This window comes from Trachypithecus francoisi, unplaced genomic scaffold (assembly GCF_009764315.1).
Source record: "Trachypithecus francoisi isolate TF-2019V2 unplaced genomic scaffold, Tfra_2.0 Lachesis_group12, whole genome shotgun sequence".
NCBI classification, from domain to species: Eukaryota; Metazoa; Chordata; class Mammalia; order Primates; family Cercopithecidae; genus Trachypithecus; species Trachypithecus francoisi.
The window spans coordinates 3575555-3601504 of record NW_022681457.1 but is presented as its reverse complement, the minus strand read 5'-3'; the positions used below and the strand labels follow the sequence as shown (position 1 = coordinate 3601504).

General features: G+C 44.8%; 1 protein-coding gene and 1 long non-coding RNA gene across 7 annotated transcripts in view; one reads left to right on the top strand and one right to left on the bottom strand.

Annotated features, from left to right (window-relative positions):
• The window catches only part of CARD8 (caspase recruitment domain family member 8), a 52489-nt gene extending 29885 nt beyond the window's left edge, over window positions 1-22604 (top strand). For 2 of the 5 annotated variants that reach the window (XM_033223850.1, XM_033223851.1), the window contains exons 3-10: window positions 788-843; window positions 1442-1592; window positions 1915-2144; window positions 2221-2483; window positions 6631-6756; window positions 10953-11094; window positions 12877-12921; window positions 13401-14083. In XM_033223850.1, coding sequence (XP_033079741.1) covers window positions 788-843; window positions 1442-1592; window positions 1915-2144; window positions 2221-2483; window positions 6631-6756; window positions 10953-11094; window positions 12877-12921; window positions 13401-13666 — 1279 coding nt within the window. In that variant the 3' untranslated portion in view covers window positions 13667-14083. Of the gene's footprint in view, window positions 1-787; window positions 844-1441; window positions 1593-1914; window positions 2145-2220; window positions 2484-6630; window positions 6757-10952; window positions 11095-12876; window positions 12922-13400; window positions 14084-21238 lie in introns of those variants that run through there. The other 3 variants (XM_033223853.1, XM_033223852.1, XM_033223854.1) reach the window with 3 other exon arrangements.
• Window positions 1-25281, bottom strand: part of LOC117091496 — a 48537-nt gene extending 23256 nt beyond the window's left edge. For both annotated transcript variants that reach the window (XR_004440438.1, XR_004440439.1), the window contains exons 1-2: window positions 24911-25281; window positions 22595-22692 (exon numbers count right to left, since the gene is read on the bottom strand). This is a non-coding gene — a long non-coding RNA (uncharacterized LOC117091496). The remainder of the gene's footprint in view (window positions 1-22594; window positions 22693-24910) is intronic.
• Between the last annotated feature and the right edge of the window lie 669 nt (window positions 25282-25950).

Sequence of the window (25950 nt, the reverse complement as noted above, 5' to 3'; positions counted from 1 at the left end):
GGCTAGTAGCTGTCATATTGGCCAGTGAATATCTTGACCTAAAGGACACTCCATCACTCCTAACCTGACGAACCATTGACTCACCCTGCAGAACATGGAGCCCATGTTAGCTAATATTGGAATCACCTGTGAGGCTTTGACAGCACTGTTGCTCCGGTCCCACCTCCAGACTTCTGATTCAATTGGTGTGGGCTGTGACCTGGGTATCGGGTTGTTTTTAAAGCTTCCCAGGTGTGGTCAAGGTTGGAATTACCTTGGACTATAAATGTATGCATTTTACGCATTGGTCAATTACTGCTTCAGTCTTTGATTCCAACATCATATGATACCAATTGGAGCAATTTAAGCCAGAAAAGCTGGCTGTGTGCACGTTGAACATGGGCACAGTCCAAAGAGAAGAGGGAGAGATGTCAAGACACATTTGGCTCAAGGGAGCATGTTAGCTCTATTATTTATAAATCTGGATAAAAATATCTTTATTCAAAATGTCTTCTATTTTTTGGTAGTCTAGGCCCATCCTATGTAAGAGAACTTTCTGTGATGATGGGAGTGTTCTGTTTTCTGCTATACAGTGTTATAGCCATGAGTGACATGTAGGTGTTGAGTACTTGAAATATGCATAGTGCAACTGAGAAACTCAAGTTAACCTAAGTTTAATTCATACAAATTTAAATACCACATCTGGGTAGTGGCTACTCTACTGGATAGTGCAGCTCCAGTTTTTAATAACATCGTCTTCATCTTCATCAACTAATTCTTGATATTTTTCATCTTTTTGTGAAATGAGGATCCCAACCTCCAGCGTATCAGAAGACCAGGAATCTTCAGAAGAACAAGTTTCAGGTAATGAGCTAATAGGGAGAGGAGTGAAGGGCATGTGGATTGATGGAAATGTTCTGTGGTTTTATGTGGAGAAGACAATTTAGGGTCTTTTGCGCAGTGAAGAGATCAGGAGTGATTTTCCTTACCTCGGCCACAGTGCACGGTGCAGTTTAAATGGGGACATGTAAGCCTCTCACTGCAGGGGCACGGAAATGCTCAGGGGAACCAGGGGGTGGTCCTGGTGGCTGGGGACAGCAGCAGGGACTAGGAAGGATGCATGCTGTTTCACCTTGCAGAAAAGCTCGATCCTTTTCTGACTTGGACTTGCCTCACCAGCAGGTGTCATCTGCTACTTGGGGCCAGTAGAAATGTAGGTGCATTGGTTCCAGTCCTCAGCAAACGGTGCCTCCTACCAAAGCTGTCCAGCCTGGCTTCCCAGAAAGCCCTATGGAATTTGGGGTATACTTTTAGTCTTGAGCAAAACTCCATATTCTGGTCACTCTGTTCTCTTTCAATATCTGTATCCCAATAGCACCTGTGCAATTCAGCCTCCAGGAGTCCTTCATGCCATGCCTCTTCCAACCCTTTACCTCTTACATGTCTAGTATTTTCTTTTCAGGAGCTGTTTACTCAGAAATGCATCAAATGATTTCCTCTATTTATGCTGAACTCCATTTTATGTTCAAACAAGATTATAAATATGATCAGTTTCTGGGGCCTGAAGGAAATGTGGATGCTGAGTTGATCAATAAGAGTGCAAACAAATACAGGTAAGAATGGAAGATGCTGATTTGAAAACAGCTCTGATATAAAGGAAGTGTATCGGCTCCATCCCTTATGATAGCTAAAATTTCATCAATAATATGTTTATTTCATGCACTGTGAAATTGGCATTTTAATTTCGACATATATAGAGTGCAGAGAAATTGGAGTCCAGAGAGGTTAATGAACTCCCCAGCGTTTTCTAATGCAGTGAGTTGCAGATGGGTTCTGAACCTCGCCTCACTTCAAATCCCACCTCCCTCTGCACATCGCTGCGTAAATGCAGTTCCTGGGGTTCTCCCGTCATGACATCACTCTGGCTCCTTTCAGCCTTCGGTTCCCCACTGCTGGCTGGTATCTGTGGTCAGCCACCGGCCTCGGCTTCGTGGTAAGGGATGCGGTCACGGTGACGATTGCGTTTGGTTCCTGGAGTCAGCACCTGGGCCTGGACCTGCAGCACCATGAACAGTGGCTGGCGGCCGGCCCCTTGTTTGCCGTCACTGCAGAGCCAGAGGAGGCTGTGGCCGAAATCCACCTCCCCCACTTCATCTCCCTCCAAGGTAATGCGGGGTGAGCAGAGGCTGTGGGGGCTGCCGGGGCGCGTGCTGTCTCACTGCTGTTGCGGTTCTCCTGCGGCAGGTGAGGTGGACGTCTCCTGGTTCCTCGTGGCCCATTTTAAGGACGAAGGGATGGTCCTGCAGCGTCCATCCCGGGTAGAGCCTTTCTATGCTGTCCTGGAAAACCCCAGCTTCTCTCTGATGGGCATCCTGCTGCGGATCGCCAGGGGGACTCGCCTCTCCATCCCCATCACCTCCAACATGTTGCTCTATTTTCACCCCCACCCTGAAGACGTTAAGTTCCACTTGTACCTTGTCCCCAGCGACGCCTTGCTAATGAAGGTAAGCTGAGCGATTTAGGAGACCAGAGAAGATGACAATGATATTTCCAGGTTATTCCCTCGGCCCCTGCAGTGGAACAGAAAGGTCAAGACACAGTTTTCATAGAGAGAACATGGATCACCTCCCCGAGGGTCACCTGTAGGTGCTGAATATTGAGCCACATGCAAGAATCCCCATAGAAATTCAGGACTACTGGGAAGGAAACTTCCTTTTCTGGCTCTCAAGGAGGAGATGGTTAGAAGAAGTAATAGCAGAGATTCTCTCATCACATTTTATTTTATGTCTGAGACAGGGTCTTGCTCTGTCACCCAAGCTGGAATGCAGCGGTATGATCTTGCTACAACCTCCGCCTCCTGGGTTTAAGCGATTCTTCTGCCTCAGCCTTCCGAGTAGCTGGGATTACAGGCAAACGCCGTAATGCCTGGCTAACTTTTTGTATTTTTAGTAGAGACGGATTTCACTATGTTGGCCAGGCTGGTCTTGAACTCCAGACCTTTGGTGACCCTCCTGCCTCAGCCTCCCAAGTGCTGAATTTACAGGCATGAGTCACCGCGCCCGGCCTCTCTCACCAAATTTTAGATGGATAATATCTGAATGACAGTCTCACACTCGCTCACACCTCTGGGATAACTCCTTCCTTTCAGTGGCATCTCCCTCTAGTGCATTTACAAAAGGCTGATGGTCCCACACCCTCTCTTAGGTTAGTGATGAAGCAGATGTTCTGCTTTCTGCAGCTCCACAGCTGCTGTGTTTCTGAATAAAATGCTGCTTTTGTGCCTCCAGCCTTGGTGGGAAGATTATGCCAGGAAGATTTCATTCAACTTTACTGTCCTGGTGCCTACCATCTTCGCATCCCAATCACAAGAGGCGAGAGCATGCCTGGCTGTATTAAGGTGGTTACTGTGGGTAATTTAAATACAGGAGACAATTGGCTGGGGGCGATGGCTCTCGCCTGTAATCCCAGCACTTCGGGAGGCTGAGGGGGGCAGATCGCCTGAGGTCAGGAACTGGAGACCAACCTGGCCAACGTGGTGAAACCCCGTGTCTACTAAAAATACAAAAATTAGTCGGGCGTGGTGGCGTCTGTGGTTGGCAGGGTTTTTTAAAAAGCAGTTTGAAAATAGAACTCCATTCTCTCCTGGGTTAGTACGGTTCCTGCTGAGATGTCGACTGTTAATTGAATGGAGTTTCCTTTCTAGGTGACTAGATGCTTTTCTCTTTCTGATTTTTGGATATTTCCCTTCACTTGGCCTTAGACAGTCTGATGACCATATATTATGGTGACGTTCATGTTACAGGGTATTTTGCTGGTGATCACTGGGCCTCCTTTATCCAGATATTTAGATATCTTGCTAGACTAGGAACATTTTTGTCAGTAATTTTCTTAGATTCTAAGTTTTTTCCTTTTTCTTCTCCCTTGGAAATACTGATGATTCGTACGTTTCATTGCTTTATGTAGCCCCATACTTCTATTTATTTATTATTTTATTTTAGCCTGATGGGGTTAACTAAAAAGGCTTGTCTTCATGTTCTCTCCTCTGCTTGTTCTAGTCTATGATTAAAGCTTTCCACTGTATTTTGTAATATTTTCAATGAATCTTTCATTTCTAGATGTTAATTTTTTTAAGATATCTGTCTCCTTGGTAAAATCTCTAGTTCACATCCTGAATGAATTTTCAGATTTTTTTGTGTTGGTTTTCAGATTTATCTTGCATCTCTTATTGAGCTTCTTTAAGCTCAGTCTTTTGAATTATTTATCTGGCACTCTGAAAATTTCATTTTGGTTAGGATCCATTGGTAGAGAATTATTACTATGTTCCTTTGGGGGTGTCATAACACCGTGATTTTTCATACTTCCATTACTGTAATGCTGTGTCCCCACCCAAATCTCCTCTTGAATTGTAGCTCCCATAATTCCCACGTGTTGTGGGAGGTGATTGAATCATGAGGGCAGGTTTTTCCTGTGCTGTTCTTGTAATAGCAAATAAGTCTCACAATAGCAAATAAGTCTTACAAGATCTGATGGTTTTATAAAGGGGAGTTTCCTGAACAGGCTCTCTCTTGCCTGCTGCCATGTAAGATGTGACTTTGCTCCTCCTTTGCCTTCCACCATCATTGTGAGGCTTCCCCAGCCACGTGGAACTGTGAGTCAACTAAATTTCTTTCATCTATGAATTACCCAGTCTTGGGCAGTCCTTTAGGGCAGCATGAGAATGGACTAATATATCTATTCAACAAATATTTATTATGTGCCTTATATATTCCAGGCACTATTTTAGGGGATGGGGATACATCAGTAAGAAATAGTGAAAAACATGACAACCTAAGATATTACATGGAATGTTCATGCTATGGGAAAAATATATGTGTATATAGCAAGAACTCTAACAAATAAAGAATGCTATTCCATTCTTTGAAAATAAGTACAGCCTTATGTCTCTCGACCTCTTCAGAAATCAGTCCATAATGATAATCCTGCCAATGATATACTGATGTTTTTGGTTCTTATACTTCCAATCTGTTGTTGTTATAATTTACATTGAATATATCGGTTCATTTAAAATAATCGTTTATCAGAGATGGCAGGATACATCATGTCTTTCCTCCATCAGTTTCTTTTTATCCTTCTGGAGTTGGTTCTCTTTATAGGCATATGTGTGATGCTTCCTGGATAGGTCTCCACATCCCTTCGCTGCTTAATCCGCATCATGATTTCATCCCTTTGCTCAATATAACTTGAATTTTTTTCTTTTACTTGATCTTCCAGGCCCAGTTTATATTTCAGCTTTGCCCATTCTTTCTTCATTACTATCACTGATATTTTAAAATTAATATAATATGCACATAATGTATTGCTCCATAATTTTCAGAGTGGACACGCCCATGTATCCAGCACCCAGAGCAAGATACAGAACATCTCCAACTTCTCTGAGGCCCCCTTGAACCCTCTCCCAGTCATTACCCCAAGGGTGTCTAACAGCCGGACTCGTAACGCCACCTACTGTCAATTGCTTTTAGTTTAAATTCTTGCTCGTTAATTCCATAAAGTCTCTATTGAGTTGCCCCTGAGACTTCTGAAAGGTTTTCTTATTGATTGAATTCCATTCTATGTCTTTGGTGGCAGCTCAGATAATTCTGAGGTCTTGCCTTCTGCTCCAGCTGCTGGGCCTCTCAGAGGGGACCTCACTCTTCTGTATCTGCTCCCCGGTGCTCAGGTGGCCGAGCATCTCACAGCAGCCCTGTGATGGACAGAAGTGACATCTCTACCCTCACCCCTCAGAGACGTGTTCACAGACACAGCCGAGCTACCAGTCCTCACCTGAGGCACCAAAAGGAATCCCCTTTGTCCTCTGGTTTTATAAGTCCCCTGGCCAAACTCTCCACAGTGTAAAAATAAAATCAAACTGTACAGGAATTTATGATAAGTTTACCATTCACAGGAAACCCTTTGGCTCTGAGATATTCATCAGCGAAAGGTTAATACCATATCTATTTGGCATAGAGGCATATTTACATCTATCTATCTAGTTTACCACTCTACCACCTGTCTATTTATCTCTGTATCTCCTTCTGGGTGTTGGATACATGGGTGCATCCACTGTGAAAATTATGGAGCAATAAATTATTTGCATATTTTATTAAAATAGATTATAAAATTTTAATAGATTATAAAATTTATAGATTATAAAAATATAATCTGTCTATCTATCATCTCAATCTATTTTTTTGAAACGGAGTCTCACTCTGTCGCCCAGGCTGGAGTGCAGTGGCATGACCTCAGCTCACTGCAACTTCTGCCTTCTGGGTTGAAGCGATTCTCCTGCCTCAGCCTCCAAGTAGCTGGGATTACAGACGTCAGTCACCATGCCCAGCTAATTTTTGTATTTTTAGTAGAGATGGGATTTCACCATGTTGGCCAGGCTGGTCTTAAACTCCTGACTTTAGGTGACCCACCTGCCTCGGCCTCCCAAAGTGCTGGGATGACAGGCGTGAGCCACCGTGCCTGGCCCCATCATCTCAATCTTTACATCAACTGAATCATATCCTACATGCTACTTAATACAATATATGGAAAACTTTTATGCCACTATTTGTGCTTATTTCTTTTTCTGTGTGCTTTCTGGTGTTTCTCCCCCTTATTCCTCAGATGATAGATGACGAGGAAGATCGCTTCTGCGGTGTGCGTCTACAGACTTCACCCCCAGTGGAACCCCTGACCTTTGGTGCTTGTTATAGTGTGTCTAATTCTGCTCATCTGGAAATAATACCCACGGTTGGTAGAATTCAAATCTAACAACAGATTTCAGAATATTTTGTACTTTTGAAACAAATAGAAGAATTTTAGCAAGATGCATTTTTTTTCATTAATCGCAAATACAAAGTTTTAAAAAATTGAAAATACAGGAAAACAGTCTTAATCAAATTAAATATTTCCAAAACCTTAACACAGGCAGAGGTAACATTTTAGCATTTGGGGCACTTATCTTGTGATTAAAACTGTATGTTCAGTTTTCTAAATTGAAGTTTCCACTTCTCTGTTATGGTTCCCTGCAGGCCTGACATCTTGCCTAGCTAAGTCACTTAAGGAGTATTTATTAAGGTGTTTGAATGAAGAAATACGATATCTTGGCCGGGCTCAGTGGCTCAGGCCTGTAATCCCAACACTTTGGGAGGCCGTGGCAGGTAGATCACAAGGTCAAGAGTTTGAGACCAGCCTGACCAACACGGTGAAACCGTATCTCTACTAAAAACACACAAAAAAATTAGCCGGGTGTGGTGGCGTGCGCCTATAATCCCAGCTACTCAGGAGGCTGAGGCAGGAAAATCACTTGAACCCGGGAGCTGGAGGTTGCAGTGAGCTGAGATCGCACTACTGCACTCTACCCTGGGCAATAGAGTGAGACTGCATCTCAAAAAATAAAATAAATAAAATTAAAAAAATATGATATGTATTATATTTTATGTATTTTTACTGGAGGTTACTGTATATTTCTGCACAATCGAAATTATTCCTCCCTGTTATTTTAATAGGACATAATATGCCATGTAGCTAAAACGCTAGAGCTTTTTAAATCACTTCATTATTATTCAGCATTTAGTTGAATTGCTTGTAATTTCTCATAACAAGTGCCCTGGCAATAAATATTTCAACTCGTACAGTTTTACGTTTTTCATGTGAAGCTAGAGTGTCCTAAGAGAAGTGACTGATTCAAAGAGAACTCACCAAGTTAAAGCTAGCACATTTCCAAAGAGATTTTCAAAGATTTCCCACAATATAAGTTCTCAAGAATAAAGGACGAGATTTTCCAACAAAATATCCATCTCTAGAATAAAGTATCAAAATTTAATTGTTTTCCAATTTGAACGGGAAAAAATGCATCACAGTCCATTATATATTTTGTTGTTGTTTGTTTTCTTGAGACAGTCTCACTCTGTCTCCCAGGCTTCTGTGCTCACGGCAACCTCCACCTCCTTGGTTCAAGGGATGCTCCTGCCTCACCCTCCCAAGTTGTTGAGATTACAGTTGTGTGCCTCCCTGCCTGGCTAATTTTTTGTATTTTTTACAAAGTTTAGAATTTTTAAATTGCTATTTTCCAAGAGTTATAGGGCTTCTTTCCTAAATAAACTAGAGATTTGCATGAACTAAGCTTTTCCTAATTCTGTCTTGCCTGTGAAGTTAGCGCCTATTCCCCAGGGCAGCTTTCCTTAGGAAGCCTGGGGAAGTCGGGTGAATGAAGAGAAGGACGTGAAAGAGACGGGGTTTCACCATGTTGGTCAGGCTGGTCTTGAACTCCTGACCTCAGGTGATCCACCTGCCTTGGTCTCCCAAAGTGCTGGGATTACCAGCATTAGGCCACCATGTGCCCAGTGCTTATCTGTGTTTTACAGCCTGATCTTCCAGGCTGCTCTTTGTTAGGAGAGAAGTGATTTCTTTGAACTGCCTGAGGTTAGAAAGGGAGCAATTTCTGAGCTGCTTCTTGTTAGAAGGAAAGTTTTTGGCTGGGGAATCTCTTCACCCTATCTTCGTAAATGACTTTCTATCCCTGTAACACCAGCCAGACAGTTCCCAGAAGCTCAGTTGTCCTTCAGGCAAGATACATCCTTGGTTGTGGCAGGACCTTCCATACACATTGTTGGTATGGAGATAAATAAAATACAGGGAGTTCCTTCAATAAAAATACAAATAGTAAACATGGCATAAGGAATGGCCATCATAAGGCTGGGCGTGGTGGATCATGCCTGTAATCCCAGCACTTTGGGAGGCCAAGGTGGGCAGATTGCTTGAAGTCAGGAGTTCAAGACCAGCCTGGCCAACATGGTGAAACCTCGCCTCCACTGAAAATCCAAAATTAGCTTGGATTGGTGGCAAGCAATTGTAGTCCCAGCTACTCAGGAGGCAGAGACAGGAGAGTCGCTTGAACCTGGGAGGTGGAGGCTGTAGTGAGCCGATATCACACCACTGCACTCCAGCCTGGGCGGCAGAGCAAAACTCTGTCTCCAAAAAAAAAAAAAAAAAAACATAAAAAAAGAAATGGCAGTTGTAATATGAGGTGATAATCTTGAGCAAGGTAGAATCTCCTTAGAGTCATCTTCCTTTTAAAGAGATGGAGAATCTAGGCCAGGGGCTGTGGCTCACGCCTATAATCCCAGCACTTTTGGAGCCTGAGGCAGATGGATCATGAGGTCAGGAGGTTGAGACCATCCTGGCTAACACGGTGAAAACCCGTCTCTACTAAAAATACAAAAAATTAGCTGAGCGTGGTGGCGGGTGCTTGTAGTCCCAGCTACTCACAGGCTGAGGCAGGGGAATCCCTTGAACCTGGAATGCGGAGGTTGCAGTGAGCCGAGAACGAGCCACTGCACTCCATCCTGGGTGATAGTGAGACTCCGTCTCCAAAAAAAAGAAAAAAAAAAAAAAAAGACAAAGAACCAAGGACCTCACCTCTTAGAATTTTTAAATTGCTATTTTCCAAGAGTCGTAGGGCTTGTTTCCTAAAGAAACTAGAGATTTGCATGAACTAAGCTTTTCCTAGTTCTGTCCTGCCTATGAGGTTAGCTCCTATTCCCTAGGGCAGCTTTGCTTAGGAATCCTGGGGAAGTCGGGTGCAGAACGAAGAGAAGGACGTGAAAGCACAGTGCCACATCTGACCCTTGGCTTCCCAGCGAGGCCAGGACAGACCTGATGAGCTGCCTTTGCCAGTTTTCCCACATTTCTCTACAGTCTGAGATCCTGTTAGTACAGTTATTAATGAGGAGCCTCAGCACCTAAGATTTTTTTTTTTCTTTTGAGATGGAGTATCACTCTTGTCACCCAGGCTGGAGTGCAGTGGCTTGGTCTTGGCTCACTGCAACCTCCACCTCCCGGGTTAAAGCGATTCTCCTGCCTTACCCTACCAAGAAGCTGGGATTACAGGCACCCGCCACCACAGCCCGCTAATTTGTTGTATTTTTAGTAGAGACAGGGTTTCATCATGTTGGCCAGGCTGGTTTTAAACTCCTGACCTCAGGTGATCCGCCCGCCTCGGCCTCCCAAAGTGCTGGGATTACAGGCGTGAGGCACCGTGCCCAGCCAACACCTAAGATTTTTGTACTCAGCTCAGATCATTTTTCTCTGATTCATGGGGTGTTGAGAGCTAATTTACTCTTGCTTTCATAGAATAAAATTATTTCCTAACATTGTCAATTTAAAAGGATGTTTACCGACTGGGTGCAGTGGCTTATGCCTGTAATCCTAACACTTTGGGAGGCCAAAGTGGGCAGATCATGAGGTCAGGAGTTCGAGACTAGCCTAGCCAATTCGGTGAAACCCCGTCTCTACTAAAAATTCAAAAATTAGCTGGGCACGGTGGCGCGCACCTGCAAACTCAGCTACTTAGGAAGCTGAGGCAGGAGAATCACTTGAACCTGGGAGCGGATGCTGCAGTAAGCCGAGATTGTGCCACTGCACTCTAGCCTGGGCAACAGAGCAAGACTCTGTAAAACAAAAAACAAAACAAAACAAAACAGGCCGGGCACGGTGGCTCAAGCCTGTAATCCCAGCACTTTGGGAGGCCGAGACGGGCGGATCACGAGGTCAGGAGATCGAGACCATCCTGGCTAACACTGTGAAACCCCGTCTCTACTAAAAAATACAAAAAACTAGCCGGGTGAGGTGGCGGGCGCCTGTAGTCCCAGCTACTCGGAGGCTGAGGCAGGAGAATGGCATAAACCCGGGAGGCGGAGCTTGCAGTGAGCTGAGAACCGGCCACTGCACTCCAGCCCGGGCAACAGAGCGAGACTCCGTCTCAAAAAAACAAAACAAAACAAAACAAAACAAAAAAGGATGTTTACCTCTCTCCCTCTATTTCCTTCTCAACCAGCTAGGACGTTGTGAAGATAACAGGGGGAAAGTTCCATTGGCCAGTTCACTGTAGGGAGCTGGGCCTTTCCACCCTCCACTGCTTAAGTCAACTGCTATGTTTCCTCTAGGAGTTGAAATTGTCCTACAGGAGCCCTGGAGAAATCCAGCCCTTCTCGAAATTCTATGCTGGGCAGATGAAGGAACCCATTCAGCTTGAAGTTACTGACAAAAGACATGGGACTTTGGTCTGGAAGACTGTGGTGAAGCCAGGTAGGTGAGTGGGTGAGGATGGCATTTTTGGTGAGAGAAAATGCACCTCCACCATTGGATGTCAAAGAAGAAAGCTTGTTTCTCATTCCGTCCCACAAAAGAAGTCCATTGTCAGTATACTGCCAATGTGAGGACAACGAAAGTGATGGTAGTCCGTAGGAAGTGAAATGCTCAAGGGACCTGAGAATGGGGCTGGCCATGGGAATGGAAACCCCTCGCAGCTGGGGGTAAAGAACAGGAGATTTTTTTTTTTTTTGACAGAGTCTCACTGTGTTACCCAGGCTGGAGTGCAGTGATACGATCTCGGCTCACTGCAACCTCCTGGTTCAAGTGATTCTCCTGCCTCAGTCTCCCAAGTAGCTGGGACCACAGGCATGCGCCACCACACCTGGCTAATTTTTGTATTTTTAGTAGAGATGGGGGTTTGCCCTGTTGGCCAGGCCAGTCTCAAACTCCTGGCCTCAGGTGATCCACCCGCCTCGACCAGCCTGGCCAACGTGGTGAAACCTTGTCTTCACTAAAATACAAAAATTAACCAGGCGTGGTGGAGGGTGCCTCTAGTCCCAGCTACTCAGGAGGCTGAGGCATGAGATGATTGAACCCGGGAGGTGGAGGTTGCAGTGAGCCGAGATGGTGCCACTGCACTCCAGCCTGAGAAACAAGAGGGAAATTCCATCTAAAAAAACAAGATTTTTCCAGGTGTCATGAGCCTGCTAACTCCTTAACAGGGAAATTCTGGATGACATGGGGAGCCTGTGGGTGGCTGGGCCTCTGGGTGAACGTGCTGTTCCATGAAGCTGATGCTCTTCCTGGAAGTCCAATGACTAGAAACCCAGTTTCTGCGCCTCATAGTCAATGGGAGACTCAGAGTCATCAGATTCATTCTGTGTTGGTGACACGGAGACTGAGCTGCTACCAACGGAGGGGTCACAAAATTCATCAGAACTTTAAGCCACATCAGGGATTTTAGATAAAAGGATAAGACCATGTTGAAGGCCTCCTGGGAAATATCATTTCAATTATTTTCAAATGGGCAGCTCCAACTGTGAAATCTTCTATCAACTTATAAGTTCTGGTACCAACATGTATAAAAATTTACTCCTTAAATGTTGATTGTTCATGCCTAAAACACATTTACCTTGACTGTAATTTATGTAAGACAGTATGATATGATATTGTTGTAACCCTCAGAGTTCCTAAGACATTCACCTGTGCATAGAAAGAATATTGGAAAAATGGGCTGGGCGCAGTGGTTTATGTCTGTAATGCCAGCACTTTGGAGGCCGAGGTGGGCAGATCACCTGAGGTCAGGAGTTCGAGACCAGTCTAGCCAACATGGCAAAACCCTGTCTCTACTAAAAATACAAATAATAGCCAGGCATGGTGGCACATGCCTATAATCGCAGCTACTCAGGAGGCTGAGGCAGGAGAATTGCTTGAACCTGTGAGGCGGAGGTTGCCGTGAGTTGAGATTGGGCCATTGCAATCTAGCTTTGGTAACAGAGTGAAACTCTGTCTCAAAAAATGAACAAACAAACAAAAAACAAAAACAGAAAGAATATTGGAAAAATGTGTTCCTTTCTCTGATACATTTCCTGAATGGGCAGTGAGTGGCTCTTGACTTACTGTGGTTTCATTAGTATATTAGTGTGCCAAACAAGATCCCTGCCTTATAAAATATGTAGAATTAAATTATTTTCGTTGGCGCATGAAAGACTAGAAAAGCTCAGTAAGGGTATATGATTCATTGTACGTCATCTCCAATTCTTCCCTCTTTTGTAGCGGATATCCAGCTTGGAGCTGCATCAGCCCCTCGTACCTTCTCAGGTTAGTGAAATGTTTACACTAAAGCCAGGAGGATGTATCTGATATCAAGAGGCCTTTGAGTGCTTTAACTTCACAAAGGGAGGCTCCATTTCTTCTAACCTTGTCATTTACAAAGAACAAGTGATGCCAGAGAAAAATACAAACGATGAGTATGATTTACTTATGGGAAGACGTGAGGACATCACGTCCACACAAAGGAGCAGGAAACAACAAGTTACTGGGGTAAATGTCTTGCATCTGGGGAACTGTAAGTTAAAGTAGTTCTATACTGAACTTTGAGAAATATATAGTAACTATGAGACTACAAAGTTAATCAAGAACTGGAAGTAAAATATCCAAAATGAAATGAATGGGGTTAGGCAACAGACACAAGATAAAGACCCATCCCCCACCCTGGAATTATGAATCTTCATTTGGTGCGGATCCCAAATCCTGTAAGAGAGCAATTCTCAGAGTCCGCAACTCCCCCTTTCATCCAGGTGCAGTCTTTGTGAGGGAGAACCACCAGCAACTCCAAGCCAGGGTGGGGGACCTGAAAGGGGTGCTCGATGATCTCCAAGACAATGAGGTTCTCGCTAAGAATGAGAAGGAGCTGGTGGAGCAGGCAAAGACACGGCAGAGCAAGAACGACACCCTGCTGACCATGGTGGAGAAGAAAGGGGACCGGGCCCTGGAGCTGCTCTTCAGAAGCCTTAGTGAGAGGGACCCTTACCTCGTGTCCTATCTTAGACAGCTGAGTTTGTAAAGGGAGTCAGTCCGAGAGTGTGGAAGAGAGAATCCAGCGTTCTCATTGGAAATGAATGAGTAGAAATGCATCCTTGATTCCAGTGTCCAAAACAGAGGAGGGCTGGGTCACATTTGCCCATCACACAGGCTTTGGGGACAGAGACGTCACCTGGAAGATACCCATTGGCTGTATCCCCATGCCTTTCCCTCAAGAATATCTGAAGAATGTAACAATAGTGCTTGTAAATCTTTTCTAACCATGGCTCGATATATAACTATTCCATCCACTGACGCATTTCCTGAAGACCCAGAGCGAATAAGTCAAGGCAGTTGTGTTTATGCATGACAGGCTCTAGAAAGGAAAATTCTCCTGATGAACCTGAAAACCAACTTTTCTGGACACTCTGTTTGATGTCTCACCATTCCACCACAAAAAGCAGGAAAGCTAACAAAATCTCTCAATCGAAGAGACTCAAGGTATTTCTTAATGGTATTGGTTTTATACACGTTGTTCCTTTAACATTTTGTCTATTGCTGTTATTACTAGAATAATGTAAGTACGTTATTCTACAAGTACCCGCGAGGCGGAGGCTGCAGTGAGCCGAGGTCACATCATCACATTCCAACCTGGGCGACAGATGGAGACTCCATCCAAAAAAAAAAAAAAACCCTTGGGAAATTGCTATGTATCTTGTACTTTTAATCATTGAGTTTTGTATAACTCATTGACTGTTTCAATAGCTCTCGAGGAAAATGGCCTATTAACGGATTACCAGATATTTACCATTTCTGCCGCTCTTCCTTCACTCTTGATTTTCCAAGTTTCACTCTGCAGTTTTCTTTTTTGTCTGAAAAACTTTGATTTGTAGTTCTTTTAGAGCAGATCTGATAGCTATGACTTCTCTTACTTTTCTTTCTTCTTTTTTTTTTTTTTTTTTTGAGACAGAGTCTTGCTGTCGCCCAGGCTGGAGTGCAGTGGCGTGATCTCAGCTCACTGCAACCTCCACCTCCCAGGTTCAAGCAATTCTCCTGCCTTTGCCTCCCGAGTCGCTGGGGTTACAGGCGCCCACCACCACACCCAGCTAATTTTTTGTATTTTTAGTAGAGATGGGGTTTCACCACGTTGGCCAGGCTGGTCTCGAACTCCTGACCTGAAGTGATCCGTCCACCTCAGCCTCCCAAAGTGCTGGGATTACAGATGTGGCCCACCGCACCCAGCCATGGCTCATCCTTGTATTGTAGGAGATTTTGATTTGTACCCTGGACATTTGAATGTTATGTTATGAGACTCTACGATTCATCTGTATTCGACACAAAGTGTCCATTTTTTTTAAGTCTTCTATGAAGTGAGGTTTTCGTGTTAGGTCATCTTTAAAGTCTGTGCAGTTCTATTCTATCTATCCCGTGTGTGCCTGTGAGATCGGGTGGAGGTTGACCTGCTAGTGCAGGTCTCAGGGCCTTTAAATGTGAATTGGGATCACAGCAGTGGATACCCAAGTCGGGGTTAAGCCTCGGAATTCATAAAAGTCTTCATGGACTCGCTTTCTGCCGCTCCATGTGCTTTATTATTGTTATGGTGAGAGAAACGGCATTTTGTTGTTTTTCTATACCCTAACTTGAAGTAGAACTGAACTTTTGCATTTGAAGATTGAACACCATCATTTTATGAAAAAAATAAAAATATGTCGTTATTAAAACAAAGCAAGGTATATATTAATATGAGTTTTATTGATTCATTTGAGTATGTGAAGTTAAAAATACAAGTCCATTAAAAAGAAGGCACTAGGCTTCTTTTCTAAGTGACGTGTGTCACTGAGAGCTGATCTTACCATTTCACTTCCAAAAGTCTTTTTCAGTAGATAGCGTTTTAATTAATGTTAACACAAAGTGTACGAAATATATTAGTTTACTAACTCTACTTTTGTTATATCTTGACAAACTCTTTAATAGCTAAAGACTAGATATTATAAAATTAGGACCCGTTTATCCAGTATATACATATATATACAGTGTGGCAAAGATAAATGGAATGCAGGCTGGACGCAGTGGCTCACGCCTGTAATCCCAGCACTTTAGGAGGCTGAGGCAGGCGGATCACCCGAGGTCGGCAATTCGAGACCAGCCTGACAATAATGGAGAAACCCCTTCTCTACTAAAAATACAAAATTGGCCGGGCATGGTGGCCCATGCCTGTAATCCCAGCTACTTGGGAGGCTGAGGCAGGAGAATCGCTTGAATCTGGGACGTGGAGGTTGCAGTGAGCCGAGATCCCACCACTGCACTCCAGCCTGGACAACAGAGTGAGACTCTGTCTCAAAAAAAAAAAGAGTAAAGACTCCAAAGACCAAAGTTCCATTAACTGGCAAGTAATAGATCTAGGTCTACAACGCTCTATCTCCTAATGTTGTCTCCAGATTAATTTTTTAAATCACCCAGGGCAGCAATCTGCAATGTCCTCTGGATCTATGTCAACTCTTGTGTGGCAAATGACTGAAAGTTCAACTTCAGTGGAATAAAAATAAATAGAGAGTGTCCTGGCTCTATTGAATGCAAGGACAGGAGGTAGGACTGACCCCAGGGAGGCTGATCCATGGGCTCCAAAAACACCACAAGGAAGGAACATTTCTCCAGGTGTCCACCCGGCCTTCCATGGTGTTGGCTGCACACAATACTCACATGAAGCTCACATCTCACAAGAGACGACCGGGAGGAGAGCAAGGGCAGCCTCTGATCCCTCCCGATGAGGAGAAGGCTCCTCGGGATGTTGTAATGTCTCGCAGACACATTTCCCATTCGGCGTATGTTTCCAGGAAGTCAGGGGAGCAGATTAAATTTTCAAAATCATGCCTAGAGGAGGGTCAAGATGGCTGGCTGGACACAGCCCGGAAGCACCACTCCCACCAAGAGAAACCAAGATATTGGGTAAGCCAGCAGACTTAGAGCAGATCTTCGGAGAGAAAACACCAAGAGTTGATACAGAGGCGATGCAGACACCAGGGCTGAAGAGCGAGGAACCTGGGAATGTGGTGTGGGGTAGCTAAACCCTAGGGCCAGCTCCCAGCACTGAAAGGCTCCTAGGGGAGGGGTGAGTGAAGGGACCGAGGGATGGCAGGCTCTCACCACAGACCGCTGATGTCCCAGCTATAGGAGACCGACGCCTTCCATAGACATTTTTTTTTCTTTTGAGACGGAGTTTCGCTCTTGTTGCCCAGGCTGGAGTGCAATGGCACGATCTCAGCTCACTGCAACCTCCGCCTCTCAGCTTCCAACAGTTCTCTTGCCTCAGCCTCCCGAGTAGCTGGGATTACAGGCCTGTGCCACCACGCTCAGCTAATTTTTGTATTTTTAGTAGAGACGCGGGTTCACCATGTTGGCCAGGCTGGTCTCGAACTCCTGACCTCATGATCCACTCGCCTCAGCCTCCAAAAGTGCTGGGATTATAGGTGTGAGCCACCGCACCCAGCCTCCATAGACATTTTGTCAGAGACATGTGAACCAGAGCAACTCCATCTTGAGTAGGAGCTGGACAAAATGAGGCTGAGACCTACCGGGCTACATTCCCATAAACACTTGGTTTATTGATGGTAGTTCTTCAACGCCCAATCATCAGTCACCGGCAAGGGCAGGCTATGCTGTAGTGTCTTTCACATCTGTCATTGAAGCTACTGCCCTGCCCCCTTCCACTGCCTCTCAACAAGCCAAACTCATTGCTTTAACCCAGGCTGTTACTCTTGCAAAGGGACTACGTGTCAATATCTACGCGGATTCCAAGTATGCCTTCCACATCCTGTATCACCATGCTGTTATACGGGCAGAAAGAGGTTTTCTCACTACACAAGGTTCCTCCATCGTCAATGCTTCCTTAATAAAAATTCTCCTTAAGGCTGCTCCACTGCCCAAGGAAACCAGAGACAACGCTTATGCTGATAATGCAGCAAAGGAAGCAGCTAGTTTTCCCACATCTGTCCCTCATGGCCAGCTGTTTTCCTTCTCAACTATCACTCCCGCCTATTCTCCCACTGAAACTATTACCTATCAATCCCTTCCTCAAGGGATGGAGGAAGGGATTTCCCTCATTTCCCTTACTCAAGGCAAATGTCCCTTGAGTAAGGGCATCTATAGTGAGAAATGAGAATGCATTAAATGTGGGCTAATACTGGAGGTTCAGGTAAGCCATAGAGACATAGCTACATGGCATATTATGTCCTGTTTAAGTCACAGGTAGGAATTCTTTCAACTGTACAGAAAACATACAATCTCATATGACAAACACCTATAACCAAGTACATAATATAAAATGAGGTATTTATTTAACTCCTTTAACAAGTACATTTTAAGTACCATCCTCAGGCAAGTGCCACAACCGGAGGCAATCAGCCAGGCCAAATGAATGTCCAGTGATAAACTACAACCTATCATTGTATAATGTTACCCATGAAACACATACAACAAGTGCCAAAATGTTTACTGTGCCTGTGTGAATGTCTTACAAGTATGTAATATGATGAACATGACTTTGTCTGTACGTTCAACTTGTATAATGTTCACATTTGTCATAGATAAATACATGAGTATATTTCATCTGGCAAAATGTTTTCCATTTTCTTTACAATCGAAATGTATTTCGAAGATGGGTGTTTTAAATTCAGATCCTACCGACCGTGGGTCTTCTTTCTCATGAGCAGACCAAATGCAATGTGAAGGGAATCACGGGGAGCCCTGGTGGGGGAGGTCTGCGGAGGCACCCCAGGGACCCAGAGCAGGACACGAATCATGAGGTGATCATACTCGAGATGCCTCAGATAGAGCTCAGCCAAGATTTTGTAAAATTATTGAGGAGGAATTCATGCTAGAAATGATTACACTAGATGGTATCATTCTTCCCGTAAGTGGACACCTTAGGAAGGAGAGACTGGAGGGGTCCCAGGGACGTCCAGCAGCTATCCATGTTCTGTGTCTTGATCTGGGTATGAGTTTACACGGCGGTGTCCACTGTAACGATTCAGGAATTGTTTCTGTTCTGAATGTTTACTATTTTTGTTGTACTTGAAAAGTGGAAAAGAAAAACCTTAGTTGATACTTTTGAAGGAGGGCATGCTTAATGATGAAGCTTGAATTGGATCTGAAATATTTTCAAAACAAAAATTTCCAGTTCTATTGGTGAAAGAGATGAAGCTCCGTTGGACAGCAGGACATACACAGATCGTTAATGAAATATGTCAGCATACCCCTGATAAGGTATGGGTGTCATTATGGGTGGATTTATACAGACACGAGATGCATACCAATGAATTCTGTGTAAAGGAGTGAATCTCCAAGTACTTTGAAACTCTCAATCTGCACTCTTCTTTATACCTCTTATCAGCTGTACATATATTTTTTCCATTCCATGATCATTCTATATACTCTTTCTAGTTATCGTGTTTTGTATGTTTAGGTCACTGATATATATCCAACCCCTAAACTGCTGCCTGAAATATATGAGGCGGACAAACATATTTGTTGAATGAATTTAAAAAGTGGCTTAGAGCAGTGCAGTTTAACAGAAATATAATGCAAAGTCTAGATGTAATTTTAGGTATTTCAATAGCTGCATTAAAAAGGAGCAAAACCAAGCAGAAAACCTCCTTTTAATTATATGTAATATGTTCATTTAACCCCCAAATAATAACTTGAACATATAATCAATGTGAATATTGTTTCTATGATACTTATGTATGATTATTCATAGTAAGACATTATAATCTCTTTTAAAAATTAATGAAATGTTAGACCTAAAGCCATAAAAACCCTAGAAAAAAACCTAGGCAATAGCACTCAGGCCATAGGCATGGGCAAGGACTTCATGACTCAAACCCCAAAAGCAATGGCAACCAAAGCCAAAATAGATAAATGGGATCTAATTAAACTAAACTAAAGAGCTTCTGCACGGCAAAAGAAACTACCATCAGAGTGAATATGCAACCTACAAAATGGGAGAAAATTTTTACAATCTACTCATCTGACAAAGGGCTAATATCCAGAATATACAAAGTACTTAAACACATTTACAAGAAAAATCAAACAACCCCATCAAAAAGTGGGCAAAGGATATGAACAGACACTTTTCAAAAGAAGACATTTATGCAGCCAACAGACACATGAAAAAATGCTCATCATCACTGGCCGTCAGAGAAATGCAAATCAAAACCACAACGAGATACCATCTCACACCAGTTAGAATGGCGATCATTAAAAAGTCAGGAAACAACAGATGCTGGAGAGGATGTGGAGAAATAGGAACACTTTTACACTGTTGGTGGGAGTATAAACTAGTTCAACCATTGTAGAAGACAGTGTGGCGATTCCTCAAGGATCTAGAACTAGAAATACCATTTGACCCAGCAATCCCATTACTGGGTATATACCCAAAGGATTATAAATCATGCTGCTATAAAGACACATGCACACGTATGTTTATTGCAGCACTATTCACAATAGTAAAGACCTGGAACCAACCAAAATGTCCATCAATGACAGACTGGATTAAGAAAATGTGGCACATACACACCATGGAATACTATGCAGCCATAAAGAAGGATGGGTTCATGACCTCATCCTTCATGTCCTTGTAGGGACATGGAGGAAGCTGGAAACCATCATTCTGAGCAAACTATCGCAAGGACAGAAAACCAAACACCACATGTTCTCACTCGTAGGTGGGAATTGAACAATGAGAACACTTGGACACAGGAAGGGGAACATCACACACTGGGATGTGTCGTGGGGTGGGGGAAGTGGGGGAGGGATAGCATTAGGAGATATACCGCAAGATATATGCGGGTTATGCGTAATAACCTCCTGTAGCATCTTAGTTTCGTGTTTGATAACTAACCTGAGTACCAGATTGTTTAAGTAAAACTTTAAGCAACTGCATATAATGTTGCTCTTCAATAGACAAAGTCTGCCCCATGTTGCTCTGATTCAGAAACCTTCCATTCCTAGTACCTCTTTAGGGCACTGACCTTATATCCCAGTACCTCCTTAGGGCACTGGCCTTGTATCTGCTGCCAGTATCTCCTTAGGGCACTGGCCTTGTATCAAACTGCCAGGAGTTTGAGACCAGCTTGGGCAACATGGTGAAACCCCTTCTCTATAAAAAATACAAAAATTAGCTGGGCACAGTGGTGGACACCTGCAGTCAGTCCCAGCTGATCAGGAGGCTGAGGTGGGAAGATTGCATGAGCCCAGGAGTTTGAGGCTGCAGTGAGCTGTCAGGCAGACTCTTCCCCGGGTTTCTCATTCGTCTTGTCAGTTTCACTTTCTCTGATCCAGCAGACCTTCTTTGCCCACGTCCTTGTTTGGGCACCACTTGTCACTGTCATTTGCTACTGGATTGAACGAAGGGGGACAAATGCAGAAATAAAGACAAAGACAAAAAGATCTACTTTAAAAGAAGGGGTCGGGGTCTCCTTGCTCCTAGTGAGCGAGGGCCCATAACTTTTACAGCCCTTCGTATTTATTAGGTAGAAAGGGCAGGGAGGGAGAGGTAATGGTTGGTCAGCTGCTTGATTTATCACAGGTTCACATAATTGCTTTCTTTGTACAACAGGCTTCAGATGTTCCTATAGATAATCACAAGGAACACTGTGCTTGGGGTGCGACTGCCCTCAGCACCCCTTCTGGTGGCAGATGCAGCTGTCAGTTTTCCAACATCATGCTGTCATAAGAACCATTCTGTTTGCTGATATAGCCTCCAGTGGTATGCTGAGTTGGTCACAACCCTCATTCTTTCGGCCTGTAACACCCCCAGATGTGATAAAGAAGCCGAGAAGACCCCCAGTGGAAGAAACATGTAAAAAACTACACAGACTGCTTCGTAAGATTTCGTAAGATTTAAAGATTCTTTTCACGGCAAGACACAATACAGTAACATTCAGATGGAGAGGAGGCCATCACCCAGGGAGCCACACAGAGGAGGTTGCTCCTGAAGAAATGTAATAGCAAGCTGACACTGCAGGAGAGGGGGTTTTTGTATAGGACACTTTAGGTGGGGTTAGCTAGGTTTCAAGGGCTTTCCATGGATTGGCTAATTTGCATAATTCTGCAGGTTATGGGACATGGAGGCTATTTCTAGTTGTTTGGTACATGGGCCAAGGGCCATTGAGGTGAGTGCATTATGGCCCCAGAGTGTGAGAGCCAAATAAGAAGAGAAGTGTTGGAGGTTGGTTTAATCAGCTGCTCGAGGAGCACTGAAAGGCCTCCACCCATGGCTTCAAAACTGGGCAGGACAACATTGAAAGACAAAGAGGGAGGGAGACAGACAGATCAACAGATGTAGAACCAGTGGTTGTCAATTTCAAGGGATAAATGTTGTTAGAAAATAAGGAGTGAGTTTGTCATTACTTTTTTTTTTTTTTCCAGACAGGGTCTCGCTCTGTTGCCCAGGCTGGAGTGCAGTGGCATGATGACAGCTCACTGCAGCCTCAAACTCCTGGGCTCATGCAATCCTCCCACCTCAGCCTCCTGATCAGCTGGGACTGACTGCAGGTGTCCACCACTGTGCCCAGCTAATTTTTGTATTTTTTGTAGAGAAGGGGTTTCACCATGTTGCCCAAGCTGGTCTCAAAGTCCTGGGCTCAAGCGATCCACCCATCTTGGCCTCCCAAAGTGCTGGGATTATAGGCATGACACACTGCACCCTGCAATCATGACTTTTTTTTTTTTTTTTTTTTACAGCTGGGATTCTCCTCATGGCCTCTTTTCCTGTATACTCCCACATCCTTTAACTTCAGCATACTTGCTTCCTCTGGGAGACTTTGCCTTAGATTTGCTGACCTCCCCACACACTCTGCTGGGTTCTGGATCCCTGCTCTGTGCACCTCTAACTCACTGTACATCATATCTCCACAACTGGACATAATGTCCTGATATTACCATTGTGTGCCCATATGTCTGTCATACTTACCACGCTGCACTCCTGGAGGACGGGCACCTGATCTCATTCATCTGCTTGGCCATTCCCCAATGCCCACTGCAGGGTGGCAGATGCTTGATAAATGTTTCCTGAAAAATAAATGAATCAGATCCCTGTGATCATCGTTGTTGCTGCTGTTTGTCAAACACACCACGTGTCAAGTGCTTGGCTAATGCTTCCTATGCACCGTTGCATTTAATCCTTACAGCAATATCATTAATCAGCACTCTTGCTGTCCCTATTTCATGGGAAGCTGAAGCTTAGAGAGGTGATGTAAATAATATGATGCCAGCCTGAAGGAGAGACTGCTCATATGAAAGTGCTGGGGGAGAAAGAGAGACAGATACACACACACACACACACACACACACACCACACACACACACACCCACCCCTACAAGGGAGGAGAGAAGAGAAGGGAGGAAGGAAGGAAGGAAGGGAGGGTGGGGGAGGGGGGAGGGGAGGGGAGGGGAGGGGAGGGGAGGAGAGACAAGACTAGCACTGAGATTTATTTTCCTTTTTTTTCTTTTTTTTTGAGATGGAGTCCCACTTTGTCTCCCAGGCTAGAGTGCAATGGCAGGATCTTGGCTCACTGCAACCTCTGCCTCCCGGGTTCAAGTGATTCTCCTGCCTCAGCCTCCTGAGCAACCAGGATTACAGGCGTCTGCCACCACACCCAGCTAATTTTTGCATTTTTAGTAGAGATAGAATTTCACCATGTTTGTCAGCTGGTCTCGAACTCTTGACCTCAGGCGATCCACCTGCCTCAGCCTCCCAAAGTGCTGGGATTATAGGCATGAGCCACCACACTCAGCCTATTTTTCAAAGGAAGGAAGGAAGGAAGGAAGGAGGGAGGGAAGGAGGGAGGGAGGGAGGGAAGGAAGGCAGGCAGGCAGGCAGGCAGGCAGGCAGACACGCACTAGGATTGAGATTTATTTTTCTTAAAGAGTGGTCAGGCCAGACATGGTGGCACATGTTTGTACTCCCAGCTACCTGGGAGACTGAAGCAGGAAGATCACTTGAGCCCAAGAGTTTGAGGCTGCAGTAAGCTATGATCATGCCACTGCAGTTCAGCCTGGGCAACAGAGTGAGACCCTGTCTCTTAAAAAATAATAGTAAGAGAGAGTAGTGGTCAGTAGGATTCAATAATTATTTTATTTAATACACTAGCATTTATTGGGTGCCTACATGTTGAGTTTCCAGTGATGAACAAGATGCCTGCTGTTATAACCCCAGAAGGTGGATGGAGACAGATAGATACTGAACTCCTGGTGCTCGGTTATGGATGTTTCTCGATTATCCACCCAACATCCACCCCATTCCCTCTTCTTAAAAGGACCCATGTCTTATTTCCAGCGTCCGCTCCTCACACATCCTACGAACATCAAAAAAACCAGTTGCCACCTCCGCCTCCAAGGATATTTCACTCCCCTAATCACAATTATGGATTTACATGAGGGGCAAGTGACTTAGGTCCAGTCATGGGGGAGCCAGTTTTGGAGCTCTTGTTACAATGCCGGGAGTGGGGCCTGGGGTAAACCAGCTGGGGCACCCATGGTTGCGTGGTGCAGGGTAGTCCATCTGCCTCTTTTATGAGCACTGTGATAATTCCATTTCAACATTTCTGACTTTATTCACAGAAGTAAAGGCTTTTGTGGCTGTAGCCAAACGGAGTCCAAAGGGACTCAGGAATATGCCAAACTGCCACATCCCTCCAGGCAGACTGTCTGGATTGTGCTCTGATTAATTTGCCATAGGTTCCTCCCTCTCCAGGGATGGCCTGGCTCCAGCCATTCTGCAACCAAAAGCATAATCAGCCTTTGCCTGTAGCTGACCCTCAGATGGCAGAAGACCCAAAGGAAATATATATATATATATATATGCACACATACACACACACACACACACATTTTTTTAGACGGAATCTCGCTCTGTCACCCAGGCTGGAGTGCAGTGACGCGATCTCGGCTCACTGCAACCTCCGCCTACCAGGTTCAAACCATTCTCCTGTCTCAGCCTCCCGAGTAGCTGGGACTACAGGCGCCCGCCACCACGCCCGGCTAATGGTGAAACCCTGCCTCGACTAAAAATACAAAAATTAGCCAGGCGTGACGGCATGTACCTGTAATCCCAGCTACTTGGGAGGCTGAGGCAGGAGAATCGATTGAATCCGGGAGACAGAGGTTGCAGTGAGATGAGATCGCTCACTCTCCATCCCTCCAGTTCCCAGGCTGTTAATCTAATTTCTCCCGCGAGGTCTCTAATCCCCGTCCCCTTCCACTCCAGGGTTACTGTGGCAACGCCAACCTTGGAATCCCCTTCCTGAGCGCTGAGCGGCTCGTAACCATGGAGACCGAAGCAGATTTCCTGCCCCCGCCTCGTCACCCAGAGACTGCAGCCCCGGGGCCCAGACCCTTTGGACAAGGAGAGCCGAGCGGGCCCCACAATGCTTCTTGGGTCAACGGGTCCTCCCCACTCCTCTCCTGCCTGCCGACGAAGGAAATACTCCACAACATGCACAGGCTCAGATGGAATTCTGGGCCCGCGGATTCTACTGCGCAGGCCCTCACGCTTAGGAAAGGGACTTGGGCGCGAAAGCGCTGGTGGCGCTCAGCCTGCTGGGAGTTGTAGTTTTCTGGCTGCTACCGCAGGAGATACAGGTGGCCAATGGGTGAGCTGGATGGAGGTAAGAACAAGGTTAAGGAGGCTGGGATCTTCGTGCAGATTGGATCGTCACCATAGCAACAATGAAGCATCACGAAGTGCTAGTTCTGCTAGGCAGTCTGCCATTTTCATTCTTTCATCTTTTTTTTTTTTTCTTAACTCAAAGCTTACTTTGCAACAGGCACTGTTCTAGGCACTGGGGATACAATGGAAAACAAAATAGAGCTTATATTTTGGCGGGAGGAGATCGACTTAATAATGGTGAACACATGTTACTGGAAAAGCAGTATGTTAATAAGTAATCGGGCTGCTTTGGGAAAAATGGAAACCAGGCAATGTTAGAACACTGGCATACACACGAATTCATTTATCCTCACAAAGCCCTATAGACGGGTACTATTAGGACCCCTCAACTGTAACATAGGCTGACCAACTGAAGGTCACATGACAAGGAAGTAGTGGAGCTGGGATTTGAACCCAGGCAGTCTGGCTTCATACTTGATAAGCTTAACCACAATGCGAAATTGGTAAATAGCTGTGTGGCATAATTTCAGGTAGTGATAAGTGCTGTGAAGGATAAAGCAAAGAAACGGGCTGGGGTGGCTCTTTAGAGAGACTACTTAGGGATGGCTTTCAGGAAGAGGTGGCATTTGAGCAGGGGCCTGAGGGATTGATGTGACTTG